Source organism: Calonectris borealis, chromosome 1 (assembly GCF_964195595.1).
Source record: "Calonectris borealis chromosome 1, bCalBor7.hap1.2, whole genome shotgun sequence".
In the NCBI taxonomy this organism is placed as follows: Eukaryota; Metazoa; Chordata; class Aves; order Procellariiformes; family Procellariidae; genus Calonectris; species Calonectris borealis.
The window spans coordinates 16,805,466-16,824,067 of record NC_134312.1 but is presented as its reverse complement, the minus strand read 5'-3'; the positions used below and the strand labels follow the sequence as shown (position 1 = coordinate 16,824,067).

At 40.8% G+C, this 18,602-nt stretch overlaps 1 protein-coding gene across 3 annotated transcripts in view; it reads right to left on the bottom strand.

Moving 5' to 3' along the window:
- Positions 1-1,030: 1,030 nt before the first annotated feature.
- SLC2A13 (solute carrier family 2 member 13) overlaps positions 1,031-18,602 on the bottom strand; it is a 168,204-nt gene continuing 150,632 nt past the window's right edge. For 2 of the 3 annotated variants that reach the window (XM_075145784.1, XM_075145802.1), the window contains 3 exons: positions 8,889-9,010; positions 8,603-8,755; positions 1,031-7,441 (listed from right to left, as the gene is read on the bottom strand). In XM_075145784.1, the coding sequence (XP_075001885.1) occupies positions 7,215-7,441; positions 8,603-8,755; positions 8,889-9,010 (502 nt within the window). In that variant the 3' untranslated portion in view covers positions 1,031-7,214. The remainder of the gene's footprint in view (positions 7,442-8,602; positions 8,756-8,888; positions 9,011-18,602) is intronic. The other variant, XM_075145793.1, reaches the window with a different exon arrangement.

Below are 18,602 nucleotides of genomic sequence, written 5' to 3'. Positions count from 1 at the left end.
TGGGAGCGAGTACTGCTACTGCCTGCAGTTCAGTTCTGCAGATGGCAGAATCCGTTCGGCAAGAAATCAATCCATCAGCAGTTGTTTTGTGATAGTAGCTGCAGCGGAGGGGAATGGGAGAAGGCAAAAAAATTGAGTGTTTGACAGCAAAGCCACCAGCTTTTCATTATCCCACAAAGCTGCCGTGTGGTTTTGGTGACAAATAATCTGAACTGCAGCCTCTCATCACCTTTATAAGCGCTATCAGCCAGAAACCTAAAAACATAACTTGTCAGTGCCAAATGATCAGCTTCCCCTCTCCCCTCCCGGAGATAAGCTCTGCCACAGATACAGGTTTGACGCGCAGACCCCTCTGCCAGCATCTCCCCACGTACTGCCGCCGGCTGTGATCTCTCTGCATCCCGGACCAAAAGGCTACAGCTCTGTCAGAGGCAACTCGGGATCTTGCAAGGGTTCTGTCGTGGTACCTGCGGCAGGTGGAGGTAACGGGACCAATTTCCACTCGGACTAGCGGGTGCGATTCCTCCACCGCGTGGGAGAGCACAGCCAGGGCAGCGCCCAGCACAACACGGCCACGTGCTCTTTGTTGATCATCAAACTGGTTTAAGCCATTTTCTTAATAAAACACACAGAGTTAGGACATTTCCCCATTAGAAAATAGCAACTTCTGCCCTTTCCCCAGTCAATAATCAAGTCTGAAGGTGTAAACTGCTGTCAGAAAACCAGTCTGTGTTTGGGCAGGGGACACTGAAAACCCACGGGGGGACATCGGGACAGTCGGCAGCTCTGCGTAGCTGCATTCAGCTCTTCAAACAAATCCACCAGGAAGGAAGGGACATTGTCTGGTGTGCCATCATCACAGAAACACTCTCTGGTTTGAAACATATATTAAGATCATATTCAAAGTTATTCTTACCCTTCACTTATTTCAGGCAAGCCCATGGGCTATTTCAGCTCCTTTTGCTGAACAATGCAACTTGCAACTCTAAAAGGCGACCCAAATACCCGAACAAAGGAAACCTTGAGAAAGTTTCTGTAATTAAGTATCTCACCTTTTATTTTGTTCATTTACACTTCTGGCACTGACAATTCTTTGAAGATATTTATTTTTATGTAAAGACCAAACTTCATTAAAGCAATCAGAACAGAAGTCAGTTAAATAATTTTACATCACTTAAGTTTCAGAAAATGTACAACACTTTCATACATTATAGGCTTGACTGGCTGCAAAAGGAAATGGCACGTGTTTGACATGGTTAAGAAATAACTTGGACAACCCGACAATTAGTTTTGCCAAAACCTGTTTTGTACTGAATACCTAACACTGAAAACCCAGGGATTACAGTGTGCCTGATGGCGTCATGTGCGTGTTATTATTCAACACGGAAGTATGACTATCAATTTGGTCTCCAATAATGTCTCAAATATTCTACATAGAATTTGTCACAGAAAGATCCGGTTAACAGTTTTGCAGGGGTGCGAGATTCACGATGGAAAGCGGAGATGTGACTCGTGCCACTTCCCAGCCATGCCCTGGACCAGCAGGACACTGAGAACATGGAGAATTTCAAGCATATGAATAATCCTATCGATTTCATGGGCACTACTCAAACACTTAAAATCAAACAGAGGGCAGGCGTGCACTAGGCAGGGCCTGCGGTGTTCCACAGCATCCCAGCACCACAAAACCATCTCGTTTCACACCTGCTGAGGATCTACGAAGTTACTCCTGCAGAAGTCACAATGATGGTCATACATTCAGTCCTCTCCAAAGCCTGTGTAATGTTTAAGGCAGCAAGAGAAACTTGCCTTTATTTTAACATTTCAGAAACTGATGTTTCCTTTAGAAATAGGTGGACGTTATTCATAATTAATCAGTGTGCCCCTTATTTATACAAATGTAATGAAAGGTCAAACCAAATTTTGACAAATTGTATCTCAACAGAATTGAGGAGTGTAACTGAACCAGAGTTGAAGCTTTATAATTACACGTGCCAGGTCACTCACATGTAAGGTACCAGATAAACTCTGTATTCTCGAGGCCTGATGCTGGTCAAACTTCCCCTGGCTTGAGTGAGCTCTACTGAAGCCGACGAGTGAGCACCTCTGATGAGAGGTGCGAGTAAGATTAAAAACACGCTGCTGGTTCACACTAACAGGTCATTGTGGCTAAAGTATATTCTCATATACAGAACTCTGGAACACCATTAACACCCATTTACAAAACACTACAGTGATGGTTATTGGCACATAAAAAACTCCTTCTCTATATGAAAACATACACAAAATAGATAAGAAGTGCCATTTTTTTCCAGACTTTTAAAATCTATATATAGTTGCCTTTAAGGAGTTTTAACCCCCAGTATCACAAACAACAATATTTCTTTAACAATGTTCACCTAGATTTTACTGTGCTGACATTTGTAACACTGCCACAACCTAGACCACTTTGTGGATTATGCTTAACTGTACTGTACACAAGGCGATGAAGATCGATAGAAAACCACTAAGATTTTTGCACAAAAATGTGACTTGTTAAAATCCAGAGAACAATTGAGTCACTTTATAGGCAGCAGCTACATGTAAGCTGTAAATGTTACCCGCAATAAAAACACATTTTGCCATAAGCACATATTGTGGCATTATCTGCTTCTGGCCTGGTACACAAAGCTCGATTTTCTTCCCAATGCAGAGGAATGGGGTTTGGTTAGCTTGACTCTCTCAGAAAAAAGTGCACAAATATCTTACTCTTTAAAGTGCTTCGCAGAACTGTCTCTTCTGCCTTGATTTCTACCCCGAGATCTCTCTACGCTGTGAAGACTCTGCCTCTTTCTTGCGCAGCGATGTTCAGCTAACAAAGCCTCTTATGCAAGTACAAGTAAAATTTCCAGACCATGTTAGAAGAGCGTTGAAGTTGAGTAGAACGTTGGGTATAAAGCTGAGAAGTACAGGGTCTATCTTTTATTAGCCCACTGCGCGCCTGTGGGACTGCACCCAACACCCTCATGGCCGAAGGAAAGACCCTTGCTCAGGGCCTCTAGCAGCCCCTGAAAGTAAAAAATTCTCCCCAGTGCTCAAGCCAAGTGACTAAAAAGGGCAAAAGAGATTTCGCTGAGGAAAAATGTACTAGCTTTGCAAACTCCGTTGCCATGTTCTCACCTCCGCGTGGGCATGGGAGAGGAGCCCTTGTGTGCTTCTTCCCCCTTAGTCTGCCTGTTCCCATCCACAGGACCAAGCACAGTCCCTTGGTCCCACACGGGAGAGAAGTCAGAGGCTGCTCCGTTTGGCTACGACACCGGTCTCTACTGAAACATGACTTCATAGGGCTTTTGATGCATCGTTTCTTTCTTCTCCCCTCCCAACCCTAACTCCTACACCAGTGAAATGCTGCATTTACCAACTCATGCAAAAATAAGTCGGTGTTGGAACAATGATCCTTGGGATGTATCCTCTCTTGTCCCAAAACTTCTGACAGGGCCATCACTGCAACTCACAAGGTAGCAACGTCTATGAGAGCGATCTGTCTAAGGTGCACGCGTGGCAACGCGACTTCAGCCCTCAAACGAGTCCTGGGGCCTCGCTTAGTTTCTATGTCTGTTTTCGAAACAGGTTTGCTTCTCTCATTAAAAACTGATTTTGATCAACAAAGTGACAAGGGGAAGAAACAAGTAGCAAATTACCTCAATCCCCCAAGACTTTAGATTTGCAACGTGGTGAACAAACTACTATACATGAATTAAATTTAAAAGGATTAAAAATGCATCAGGACTTGTTTCTTTTGTACTTGCTCTTAGACCAAAATATGTAGAGTCAGTAGATTAATCAGAATTAAAATATCTCAAATTGTTGTGTATAATCAATATGCGATTCATGCCCAACTCTGCCAGCAGCATGGCTCTAGCATTCCTGATGCACAGACTACCTCAATTAAGTGTGCAGTCCTTGAAACGATTTCACATCTTCTGCAGAAAGCTTTCAATAAAACGATATTGTGCTTAGACATACTATTTATGCTACTTCATAAATTAAAATCCTGTCATAAGAAATTAGTCAGCTACACTGTATTTTTATTCTTTTATCTGGAATGTTACTAAGTCTACCTTTAGCAAAAATCTCTTAAAACTTAAAATATGCACAAATATAAAAAATCTTTGCAAAATAGAAACATTTTATTTAATTTTCTTCATACATTATAAATGTTCACAGATTCTAAAAATAAAACCCTAATTGCGTAAGATTAATTTCAAGTATTTGATCTCATTTTTATTACACATGATGCTTGGTACTAGGTTCAGTGTTTCCAAGGTATGGAATGTTGTCTTGGTGTAAAGCAACCCTAAAAGGAAGACTTAAACCCAACTCTTTGCAGGCGGGAAAGGGGGAGTGACAGTAAAGAAGGAGATATATTTTGCACCCTCATAGCCAGCAGCAACGATGAATAAAATGCATCTGTTTCAATCGTTTTCCCTCAAGAAAAAGGGCACAGAATGCAAACCTTGAGAAAACTGATTTCAGTAAGATCGAACTTGTGTAAGAAAACGAGCCCAGTGCAGTACACAGCTGAGCACCACTTTTGAGAACGTCCGTGAAACAAGGCTGGCAGAGAGAGATGGTCTTCTGCTGCTATAAAGCCCCAGCACTGCCTGCAAAACAAAAGAGGCTGATCTTGTGACAGCGATCTTTCCAGTGACTTTGCTTTGGTTATGCCCAATAAATGCAGCAGTTTCCTCTACCTGGGGACACAAGTGTAAGGAAGCGCGAGGTCAGCACTGCCACCGTGCCGGTGCACAGGGACACCCTCCTTGGCTCACACCCAGCTCCAGCAAAACACGTCAAGCAAGGGGACGTTCACAGGTGTAACGGTGAGCGTGGGCTCATGCTTTTGGGGGGATCAGAACCGCAAGTCCCTATTCTCAAAAGCCAGTAAATACCCACTTAAACCTTTCAACCGTGTAAGCACAGGTTGGGCATTACACACCTATTTACACACTGTTCTGGGTAACAAGACTGTTCTGAATAAGGGTCTTCAAACACACATTTTTTGGTTTCAGGAAAAAAATTATTTGCCCTTAAAACTATTTTGTTCTCCTCTGTGCCAAGTATCCCTTTTTCTCATTTCATGTACTGCACCTTCGGTGAAGGTTTCAAAGAGGTGACAGCCTAATGGAGACATCCCATGGCAGATGCATTTGCAGATAGGTCTGGAGACCCAAGCATTTTCAACAGCTGGTGCTTTCAAGCGTAAAAACATTGTGCGCTTAAAGGGGAGGCAAGATGGAAGGCGTGAGAATCCAGCCCTCTCACCGCACAAGCAGACATTCAAGGTCAGGCCACTCTTCTCAATGATTCTTTTGAAATTCCCTCTATCCGTTACTGAAAGCTCTGAAGCTTTCCCCTTTTAGTCCCAGTCAAGTCATACAAGGATGCTTTAAAATGTTTTCTTTCAAAAAATATTTCTTTGATTAATGAAGTAAAAAAGAAAATAATGCCAAATACGCCCAATCGCTGAAGGTCAATAACTGGAGAGTAAGAACTCCCCCCACAGAAGATCAGATAACATAATGGCAGACTTCTTTTAACAACAAAACCCCATGTTATCCAATAAAAATAATTTAGTAACAAATGTCCAGTCTCAGTTTTGAGAGTAATCCTACATTCAAAATATTTTTCAACCCAAGAAAAGCCCACAAAGCAAATCTATAAAAGCTAATGAATCCAACAACTTCTTTAATCTTTACACATTGAAAAATAAATGTATTTTTACCAAATAAATGGGGGGCAGCCCACAGACAGAGGAGGTTTTCCACATTCTTTCATGAAGCAAATGCTTCAAAGATAAGAATTTGAATTGTTGATGCTTTCAAACTCGTATCTCTGAAGACTTAAAGCAGTGAGGACAGGGCAAGGAAAAAAAATAACATAATATTTTTATGTAGCTGCATAAAATTCAATTTGCCAAGGCAAGCAATCATGGCAGGTGAATAAAATACCATTCATATTTTCATTACCAGGCTAAAGGCAGCCAAGCTGATTTTTGTGCCTGACATTTTCTTGACAATTTTGCAATGCTTCGGTAAGGCAATTAATATGAGATGTAGGTTACTGTCCATTGCTAATATTTCTCTTTAGATCCAGCGAGACACTGGTTGACTAAGGGCATCTGAAGGAAAAACGTGCTGGGATTCATTTACTCTGCACATACGAAGATAAACTGAAGGCAGTATGATTATCCACAAGAAAAGGCACAGGAGGGATGACCACTGTCCATTTAGCAGCACAAAACCTCTCCCCTCCTTTTCTTTCTTTTAGCTAATGATATTTTGTGTTCAAAATTAGGCACGAACCCAAGCATTCAAATGCAAAAAAGGAAAACAAAAATCATTTTTTTCCAACTAAGTGAAGCCTCTACATTGTACCTAGCAATATATACCAGCTCATTTGTACGTGTAGCCACATACTTAGTTCGTTTTCCTGCTGTCAGGTAGTTAATTTTGGCAGTTCCCCTCACAAACACCAACTCCCAGCTGTAGTGTGTACTCAAGAGCAGCTAGATAACCCGCTGTAAGACAGACGTACGCTACCCTAGTGAACCTCCACCCAGATGAGTATGGCTCTCTACTTGTTATCTCAAATAAATAAAAATGGAAATTCTTTTAGGGCTAACTTGGGAAACGTTCCCTCCGATAGATATAGCAGATATTTGTATTTTCCTAATCAGTTAAACCTTTTAAATGGCTACCTTTACAGCAGCTTATGCATTCGTCATTTGTTGTACTGCACAGCAGAGCTATTTGCTAGGCTGCTATGGGATGGGGATCCGACAGATGTCGGCTGCTTTCTGATTAGCTACTCTATTATTTTATCTTTTGTCAGCGTTGAAGATAAGGACAACCACTGACCATCTAGGATAGCCTTCTGCATTCATCTGGTACAGTGCACCCTACTGTATACCTTGGGATGGTGCAGTGTCGCGCACACTTGGTGAATTCACATAATCGTGGAATTCAATCTCTTTTGGAAGCCATTGCTTTTAGTTATCAAGAAAACACTAGCATATTCAATTTCCTCCCCAAAGGAGCATTTTTGAACGTGAAGGCATTTTTAACTAGACAGTAGAAAGGAGAACCAGACCAGAAGCAGGGCAGTGAGGTCATCAGAGAGCTGCTTTTCCCCCAGAAGGCTTTTAAATGATTAAATACATCAGCAGCTGAAAATTATTCCACATCAGAAGCATCATTGTCAGAAAGATGGTAATTACTTCCCTTCACCCGAATATACTCAATATACCTCCCTTCATCAGAATCGGACATACCACATGTACATAGCCTGTTTTCAAACAAAGATTCAATTTCCTCTAGTTTTTTCCCTTTAGTCTCAGGAAGGCAGCCGTAGACGAAAACCAGTCCCAAGCCAGCAAACCCTGCGTAGAGGAAGAAGGCTCCTGCAATGTAAAACAATATGCACAGTTGGTTACAGAAGTTCCCGTCCCTTCTCTGCTCCAGAGCAGAGGGAGCGGCAGAAGCAGCAGGCTGCAGATATCAAAGGAGTGCGTAAAAGCAATGGTTGGAGTGGTGTCGTTAAAATAACGAGCTGCGGGGCCGTGGGTGTAGGAGAAGGCTCTTTATTGCATCGCTCCACAATGGAGTAAATTAACAAAAGCAATTTCATTTCACGTGGAAGATAACACACATCTTTTTTGGACAAGTCATTCTGCTGTTAGAATAAACAGCAATTACATATCCAATTAAAAAGGCAGATACAAAAGGCAAGAACTTTCTTAGTTTATCTTAACAGCGAAAGACACACTAAGATAACACCTCAGAATAAGAAACTTTAGCAAAAAAGAAATAGTCAGGATTAAAATAATGCTTGTGACTCTTACACCTAATTATTATTTAAAAGTACTCTGCAGAGACAATTAGCAGTGAGAAAGAGCTCGTCCCCCTCCACCACCCACCTTACCCACGGGGGCAGAGAAGGTACCAAAGGACCAACAAACATTTACCTGCCATGTGTTTCTAGACTGATGACTCAAAGGAATGACAAGTAGAGCTGAAAGGCTCCCTACTAGTAATGATATGAAGGTCACAACAACGCCCTAGCAGCTTAATGTAATTTAAATGACTGGTACTGGAGTGGCTGAGCAGTAATCTGACAAACTCTCCGCAGGCTCCAGCAGACAGGACTTAATCAACAGCTGGGAGTGGGGCAGTAGCATCTTACACAGCTATTTCTGCGAGGACCATCTGATACTGGCCTTGGATGCCATCACAAACTGGAAAACTGCAGATGCTGTCTCCTTAAATGGGAATCAGCACATTTCACTAAGTCAAAAGTGTGTTTTTTTTCCCAGCTTCCCAGTTTCAATCAACTGTCTAGGTTCTCAGTTAAGGACAGAAAGAAATGTTTCTTATGAAAGCTGGACCAAACTCTATGATCCAGGCAGGTCATATCAGGCCTCTAGTCTTTAAACCACAGTGGGTTAAGAACACTGCATTCAGTGTTGACATTTCATAGCAAAACCAACTGAGCAACCCAGAATCCATAGAAAATCTATGCGCCAATGGTAGTACTGCACACACGGACGCATACTGTTTCTTACCATAGTACGTCAGATATTCGGCCGTATGCAGAAATGTCAGTGACACGAGCACATTGAAAACCCAGTTGACTCCAGAGGAACACGCATTTCCTGTACTTCTAGCCCAAAGTGGGTAAATTTCAGAATTGATGGTCCAGGGCATAGGACCCATCCCTAGAATTAGGAAAAAAGATCAATCTCAGTTTAATGGCTGAACTCAAAAGTAAATTTAACATGTAGCCTCACGATTCGACATTTTACTTTTACAATTTTTTTAACTTATATGCATAAACAAATGTTTGCTTACCAGGTGCAAAGAAAACCAAGTATAAAATAAGGCCCAGAAGTGCTGTCCAAGAGTATGGAGTGGGGCAGAAATTGTATGCCCAGAACAAATCTTCCTTTTTGAATACTGTTTCATTTGAACACCTGAAAAATAACAATAAAACTTAGTATTAAAGAATTTTCAGGGAAATGGGTGACATCTTCAATATAAACATGGCACATAATGTCTTATGAAAAGCTGACAAATGTAAAATTAAGATGAAGAAGCTCCACCCCTGTTAATTTATCAAGATCTTTGAGCCAAGTCCTACATTCAGAAATGTGCTTTTTCCCAAACCTGGTCTTAGGAAGAGGAACCAGCAGAACATTCCTGAATTTAAACACTTACCTTGTATCTACAGATCTTCTTCAAATGAATAGTCTTTACTATGCAAGTGGTCATACCAAAGCCAACAAGACTATTCACATGAATATTGCACAGTGCAGAAAGAGCTGCAGCAGCAGGACTTCGAGCTAAAGATGCTGCACGCAAGGATTTAAGGTCAAATGGAAGTTAGTCCTTAAGACATTGGTGAACTATATGCTGCACGCTTTGGGTGTAATCAGTAATGCCTATGGAGTGTGCCAAGGCCAAGAGAAGTTATAAAGAAAAGAGGCATATACTTTCTTTTCTATGCAGTGAAATAATTTAGAAGAGGGCAGCATTTCTAATTAGACAGCAAAAATAAGAATCAGACCAGAGGTAAACCGTGCCTGCGCTACTGAAAGAAAAAGTGACTCTATTCCAAGGACTATGTGGAAATCACGTATTTCTAGGAATAGGTATAAATCCAGGTATTTTCATCTGACTGTAAACAATATATTTTAAAGGAATACTGACAACTTAATTTTTTGTTATAAATCTTGTTTTTGAAAATTAGCATTTGTTTAAAGGGACAACAAGTCATAACTGTAACTAGAGAAATTTTTCAGCTGCAACCACATCAATTGCTGAAAAACCGTGTACTTTTGGGAGAGAAGACTTAGGCAGACACCATCCTTTCATATGCAAACGATGTTATTTACTTGGAAAGAAGAAATCACAGAGAGCTGAACATCTGTCTGGGTTACGATTTGCAGATCAGCTGAGTACTTATGTGAAGGACATGACCCTCTTGACAGTAGGAAAACCAGAATGAAGACGCCTGCAATGGGTGATAAATCATAGCTGGGCAATGAGTGGAGAGATGGCAGAGCAACAGACACCCCGAAACATTTCAGAGGACCTACCACCACTGCAGTTGACTTTCAAAAGCAACTTCCAAGGAAACATTTCTCCTCTAACTTCCCTGTTGAGAAATGACCAGGCAGACCCAGGCTGAACAGGAACATGCTAAGCACTGGTGGCCAACCCCCCACCAGTCCTGGGGCAGAAATCTTCGTTATGCTGGCATGGATGTACTAACAGGACAACATTTAAGGCAGGATATCACTGTGAAGTCCCAAACCCAATTTCAGGACAGCTGGAAATCCAAAATTCAAATACACTTAAAAGAGAGAGGTTAACCAAACAAATCCTGGAAAAACGCACGTCTGAAACGTCAGCCAAACCCTAATGCTGCCTTAATGGCAGTCAACCGTAAGATTTGCAGTTCCACCTTGCACTTGAGCAGTGCCTAGACAGCCGGTGCCAGCACTCCCCGGAGAAATGCTGAGCCCTTGACGTGCTGCCAGCAAAGCAGCCAGCGCTGGTGTGCACCTCTCCACCCTGCCGCAGCAGCCCTGCCTGGCCGAGCTCCCCCAGAAAGCCCATCTCATCCAGCGCACACAGATTCACTTCCAGTTTTGAGGTGAAAAACACACAGAAAACAGGCTAACTCAACATCTCTCTCAAAGATGTGTCCCTCGTGCCCAGATACAACAGGCGCGTGGCCTCAGCCGCTGCCTGGCCACTGGAGCACCCATCAGCCTAAGACACCAGCAGCTTCCATGACAGAGATTTTTCACCTTTTCTTAACCAAAAGTACTGCTGTCATCCTTGCCACTTCTTCATCTTGCTTCTAAGCACCACCCCAGGTTCCCTCTTCGGTCACTTTGCTCTTTCATGCTCAGCTCAGCATTTCTTTTTATGTTATGAGCGCGAGACACGCATCATTCCCTGTTAGTGTCCACCTTGACACTTCCCTACCGCTCTATGCACTCCTCACCATTTGCAGGTTAAATCAGGTTTGACCTATGTCCCAGGTACAAGTCATACAGAAAACTGAACTGTGCTGGAGAACTATCCATATGTTTAAACCGGCTGTTCCTTACACGTTAAGGAAATGGTGTGTGAAAGATGAATTACTGAACACTCGGTGATCCCGTTGCCATCTCCTGCTCAGCCCTGCATAGCTGCCCGCTCTGCATCTGCACCACTGCGAGATCACAGGATTGCTCAGATTCACACTGTTTTAACAACATCACATTTGCTTCTTTCTCTGTTACTCTAATTTCATTTGCAGGTGTTTGGTAATGAATGCAAACTGATTAGCATTTTAAAACATCTTGATGCTGAGATTGGTTTCTCCATTCTGCCCAGCCAGATCGGCAGCTCCTCAGAGAGGAGCCTCATGCTTTCTTTCAAAAGCTACTGTAAACAAAGACATACTTGGTTTATTATCTTGCATCCATCTCCATCAGCGCAAACCAACCGGCTGATTCATATGGACACAACTGCCGGGAGGTCTGGATGTTTCCTTCCCCTACCATCTTTCCCCAGACGTGTCCTACTTTTGACAGAGTGAAACACAAACGATACAAGGGAAAACCAGATGTCTCCAAAGCCTCCTATGGCTGAAGCCACTCATTTATTCTCCGCTGTCTGCCCGTAACTGAGAGAAAATTCTGTTGCAAAAAAGCAGATTCAGTGCATTGAAACAGGAAAAACAGCACTCAAGACTAGATTTAACAGAAACCTTGCAGTAATAACTGTGCTTTGCTTATCCTTCAGTAGTAAACCAGCATGGTACACAGAGTAAGAGCAAAGATATCTGCATTTGCTGGTGTTTTGCAGTGCTGAGTACGTTCAAAAATAACACTCCTTCAAGGCTGGGGATTTGTTCAGGCTCTGTTACTGTGCAAATTCTACTATTTCTACAAGATCTACTATCTTGCTGAAGAATATATAGATAATTACTGTATAATGTACTATCAAATAAAATTCTGAATTTTATCCTGCATGAAGAGAGCATCTATGACGGAAAGCAGACAAGCAGCTACCCATCACTTCACAAGCTGAAACGCATAGAGGAACATGCCCCATAAACCGCTTACAAGTGAAATGATGCCAATCAGGTATCAGTGCAAAGAGTTTGTAAATACCAATATGTTGGGTAATCGTCACATCAGTATAAACAGTGAAGACACACCACATCATTTCCTCTGAAATTACTGCCAAAGTGAAAACCTTTACCGTGAATTTCTTTCTTCACGTATTTTCCACAGATAATTTAAGACGCACATCTGTTCTAATTAGTGAAAACCTGACCTTCCAACAATTGATACGAACAATTTGACTGACTGGAAATAAATCAGAACAGCAGATTTCTAAATTACGGGCATTATATGCTTGGTTTCATAATCACAGAATCCATCCTTTTTTAGATACGGTCTGTAGTTCAGAAGATCTAAAGCTTTGCTTTCCACCTCCTTCAATTACCTTCATACGGCACATAGAATCATAGAATCATAGAATCATTAAGGTTGGAAAAGACCTCTAAGATCATCGAGTCCAACCATCAACCCAACACCACCATGCCCACTAAACCATGTCCCTAAGGGCCTCATCTACACGTCTTTTAAATACTTCCAGGGATGGTGACTCCACCACTTCCCTGGGCAGCCTGTTCCAAGGCCTGGTCACTCTTTCAGTAAAGAAATTTCTCCTAATGTCCAATCTAAACCTCCCCTGGCACAACTTGAGGCCATTTCCTCTCGTCCTATCGCTTGTTACTTGGGAGAAGAGACCAACACCCACCTCACTACAGCCCCTTTCAGGTAGTTGTAGAGCGCGATGAGGTCTCCCCTCACCTCCCCTTCTCCAGGCTAAACAGTCCCAGTTCCCTCAGCCGCTCCTCATAAGACTTGTGCTCCAGGCCCTTCACCAGCTTCGTTGCCCTCCTCTGGACACGCTCCAGCGCCTCCATGTCCTTCTTGTAGTGAGGGGCCCAGAACTGAACACAGGATTCGAGGTGCGGCCTCACCAGTGCCGAGTACAGGGGCACGATCACCTCCCTGCTCCTGCTGGCCACACTATTTCTGATACAGGCCAGGATGCCGTTGGCCTTCTTGGCCACCTGGGCACACTGCCGGCTCATGTTCAGATAAGGCAATTTCCTTGATAATCAATGTAAATTTTCCTAATACTTGAGACAATTTGGCTGTAGAATAATGCTCAAGTGCAACACTGAAAACCACAGATAGGGAAATGGCTACAGAGGACATAGCACAGGCAAGTGAGCACAGCACAAGACAGAAACCCTGCTGATTTTCTCCTCAAATTTCTATTAATTTTTTGCTTTGCTGTAGAGTGAGGACTGTGTAGCCCTAAAGATATGGCTTTTGTGGGAATTGAAAGTTTCATTCTGAACAGTTCATATATTTTTAATATGAAAGCTGCTGACTCCTCATTGTCTTTTAAGCCCTTCAGAAGCATCTTAAACGGATTTAGATCAAAAGTCTTAAAATGTCAAAATTCAAATCAAATCAGGCTAAGGAAATAAATTACTTCTAAAGAAAATCACTAACATAATCATTCATCTCCTTAAAATTCTTGTTAGAACAGGCATATTTCAAAATTACACATTCTGCTCCGAGATAAACTTCAACATCAGGTGCTGATGGTACAGAAAGATTTAGACCTAATTCATAGTTTTACTAATCCCCCATTTCTTTGTTCTAACAAGAGTAAAACTACTTAAGGACTGCTCTGATGCCAGACTTTTGTGTTGGGTTATCAAGATGATGATAAGCTACAATTTACCAACTTAGTCTCTGGTGTAACACAAATATATTGGATTTTAAAAAAATCTCCTTTAAAAAGGTTTTTAAAGTCTCCTGTGTAGAGTGCTGACTTTTATATCCTGCCAATCCAACTGAACAATATAAATTTATGCCAAGCTTATTGACTCATCTTTTCACCTGAAGCCTGGTCATGGAAAGGACAGAGGACCAAACAGACATAATTTAGAGTAGCTGCTGTTTGGACTGAGAAAGGTTTTTGAGGAAGATGCTTGGGAATAACTAAGATTATTTATCCACAACTAAGATTATTTATCCATACTCATCCTATGGAGGAATCTGGACATTTGGGTTAGTTCTCACAACTTCAAGCCCTTCTTTTTCTACTGAAGATATTTAGTTGTCTGAATAGACCCCTAACTATCTTTAAATTACTTAAAGGACAGAATTTAGCAAGGTACCAGATTAACTGTGTAATAATTTAGTGGTAGTCAGACATGTAACTAAGGAGAACTTTGAAACCGCCTCTATCCTGTCCATCAAGCAGCCTCTCTAATCCACCCATATACATTCAAAATAGTTACGTTAGCACAGCCCATAGAAACCAGTAAAACCATAAGGTATAGTTTCAGTATAAATAAGTATATTCTGATTTAAAGAAAAAGCTCTGCTCCTTTCAGTGCTTAATTTTTATATATACATATGGTAAGATGCTATCTGAAGTATTAAGCGAAGTGTAATTTTTTCCTGAAGGCGAACAGATTAATTTAAACCCAACCAATGTCTGAATCAATACTTCCTAAGCTTTCTCACAGTTCTCTAGCTACCGGCTTCTGTGCTTGAGAGAAGACGCACTGTAGCTCCACGCCTCTCTGGAGAAGTCTGCATCTACCACTTTGACTTTGTAGTTTACATGGAGAAATAACTCATCCATTAAACCAGATGTTGCTAAAAATATGCAGATGAAGCTTTTTACGCCAGATGATGGCAATTGAAAAAACCTGAAAAGAACAAACAGATGCAGCTTTGAAAAAATGTACCCATAAAATTTCCTGGTATTCAGCTAGACATTGCTTAACCTTCATTACATAAAAATATCAGCAGCGTTTTGGGACGCTCATTGAAGCCTTTTGCTATAACTGGCAAAGAGTTTTTAAAATATTAGCACGCACTTCAAAAACTTGGAAAAATAGTTTAGTTCACAGAAAGAAAGCAAATTGCACCTCAGCAGATTGCTGATGCATTTGCATATGATTGAAAACCAGTCTTTATTAGCTTGAGGTACCCTCCTGTAGGATCTACACCTACAGAGCTGTGGTGATATCCTGCACAAAGAACAGAAACCAGGGCACTTTAATGGATAACAGCTACAGTAATTGCCGCTGTCCAAAATATTTTAAAAAGTCACACTGAAGAGACAAAGCCAGTTCCTTTCTCTATGCAATGCTTTCCATGCCAAGTAAGTTTAGTAGCAGCTACTAGGGCTAGAACAATACCAAGAGGAAAATTATTCTCCTCAAACTGAATGACTGGCACTTCGTACTCTGCATCTGGGAAATTGAAAGCACATATTCAAAGATAAATTAAAAAAAAACAAAACCAAAACCAGCAGCTTGGTTGCTTTGCCCATTACAGAGCCCAAGAGTTTAGAGCTGCCTTCTTTATTGTGTGCTGTAGGGTAAGAACTGAATTTCTAATAAGGTTTTACATTTAAATCAGTGTTTCTTACAGATCTGCTTGGAGGCAGCACGTAACATATATGGAAATAACTGTCAGTTATTCACACTGAGCATCTTTTCCCTTACTGGCTGTTATCTTCTGATCCCTCTTTTATCTTCTTTCTTACAAAAGAAACAGGGACTCTACAGACTGCTAAAATCTCCTAAAATCAATCACAAGGAATATTTCACTATAGCTCATACACACTATTAGATTAAAACATTACTTAATATTTCATTTACCCAAGCAGAAGACCTTAATGAAATAATTACTTCATAGAAATACCTCTCTCTAAGACATAACTGCCTTCCGTCATGGCTTGGACGGGCGTACTCTTCGCTGGGTAAAAACCTGGCTGGATGGCCGGGCCCAGAGAGTTGTGGTGAATGGAGTTAAATCCAGTTGGCGGCCGGTCACGAGCGGTGTTCCCCAGGGCTCAGTGCTGGGGCCAGTTCTGTTCAATATCTTTATCAATGATCTGGATGAGGGGATCGAGTGCACCCTCAGTCACCTTGCAGATGACACCAAGTTGGGCGGGAGTGTTGACCTGCTTGAGGGGTTCTTAACTGTTTGCCGTTCTGATACTGCCGTTTCAGTATTTTTGTAACCAGTGATTAGTGGATTCTGAAGGGTGGACAACACAGTTCCTCATCTCTTGCCAAAGGAAGAAGCTCAGCTGTCTGACAGTGCCCGTTAGGACGTTCGTTAGCTGTGGGTCTGAGCAAGCAGCTTTTGTGTGATTAGATAACTCTAATCTCCCAATGAAAGATGTTCAGTTTTGGATTTGTTTCTGATCTGAAGGTTCTCCTTCATATTGCTGTATCCTACTCCTGTCCTCTCAAAGTTCAGCCTGCTATTCCATTAGACTTCTTTTATCCTCTACTGGTGCCTTCCAAGTCCTGCTGGCCACCTCCAGGCCATTGGCTACAATTTCCCACTCTGCTGTCACACCACAAGTGTTTCAAGCTTCATTTCTCATCATATCTACAAGGAATGAAGAGAAACAAATCTCTGCTACTATCAGAACACTGTCTGACAAGCTTCTCTCATCATCTTTCACACTCTCCTTACCTTGAGAAATGGACTCAGACCAGGAAAAGGCAGAATAACGTTTATACCTAGTGTTAAAGCCCAACCATCTGAGATTTCACAACAGCTGACAGCACCCATCAGGTACACATGTACACCAGTCCCAGCTACAGCACACTTAAAAACTGGGAGCAGTAATAAGCAAATACCTGGTTTTTGTTATAGGATATACAATTACCTTAATCACACAACACACAGATTGACTTATTTTTTTTCCTAAGCTTTTTCCTACTCTTCTAAACTATCAGATGGTAATAAAAATATCCGGAAACATCTGATGTATCTGTGCTCTACAGAGTGCCCTATCCTAGTCCTAATTCTGGTCCCGACTCGACACACTCTGCTTACCCCAGTACAAATTAAATTAACTAGTAATAATTAAATTGTATGATTTCATAATCATGAGCAACTCATAAATAATTCATATATCATATTAATAACTTGTGAAGGATTGTGCAACAGCTATGAAAAATAATTATCTGTCCACTTAAACAACTAGCAGTCACGCCTCCAGAATTTTAATGAGCAGAATTCAAATTAAACCTGATCAAAATGCAAAATCTTAATTAGCTTTGAGTATAAGCATCTTAGCTTAATATCACTGGCCTTCATGCATTTCTACCTATGATCATTTTAACTACTTTAACCATTAGACAGTAGGTCAGCGTTTCAAAATATGGTATTTTGTGTTTCTTTTAAACGTCAGACACTTTCAGGTATCAAATAGTTAACAATACAAGGTTAGCTGTTCAGGCGAGAAAAACAATGAAGGAAAATGGCATCTCTCTCTTTTTTTTTTTGTGAAAAGCTTCAAAATTGCCCCAATTTCCAACAAAAAAAGAAATGATTAAAAAAAAGGAACAGAAAGATCATAAAACAAAAATTGTTTTGTTTTTGTTTAAAAAAGATTTTTTTGCATTTCTAATAGAGAAAGATTATTAAAAATATTTATATATATATTTAAAGACAATGAACACCTTATAAAAGGACTTTAAATAAAAACCCCAAATATCTAAATGTATTACTGCACAAACTGAGTGCGCAAAGGTCCATTCTATACCCACTTATATCCAAGTCTAAGACTATACTCAACAAACAGCCGGCAGAAGATGACTTGGTTAATACCCAGCTAAGGGGTTCACAGGTTGAAATCATAGCTGTAAAAATTAAATACGGTATTCTGAAGTTAAGAAGCCATGACAAAAATGGGTTTATTATGTATACTCAGAAGACTACTTTAGGGTTTGAAACTGTAAAATCCAGTGACACTTGCAGCTGTGAGTCATAATTCCAAGATAGAGTACCAAATACCAGTGTATACAATACATAAACAAGAGTACAATCTGGTAATTATTTCTGGATAGACTCTTCATAAAACTGAGTAAATAGTTTAAAGATACTTTTTTTTATAAAGACAGAGATTTTTTTTTTTTAATATATATTCTGAACAGCTTTTTCTCCATGTAAAGTATGACCCACTTATTAGCTTGATATGTTGATATTTAGTTGCAGAAAATATTTCTCAAAAATATCAGAGAAAGCTTCACTGGAACTAGACGTCATACAAGATTAAAGTTACAGAAAGGTAATGTTAAAGGAGAAGCAAAGCCCACATCTGCTAAATGTTTTCATGAGAAGACACAAGAATATATTTTTGCAACTTTAAAGATTATTCTGTTTATTTGCAAGCTAACAAAGAGGATGAAAAAGCAGCAGTGAAAGAGCGCAACGCTTCTGGTAAGGCTCAGAAGGCAACAGCAGGCAATGTAAGATTTTTGCCCTTTTCCCCCCTCTGAATGACGTACTGCAATGGTTTACAGCCTCTTACACCTGTATACTTTAAAGACCAAGACCTTCAGTAATTTTTCCTGCTTTTTCATTTGTAGAATACAAACCCTGATCTCAAAAAAAACCAAAACCAAAAAAAATCACAATGTATCACAAACCA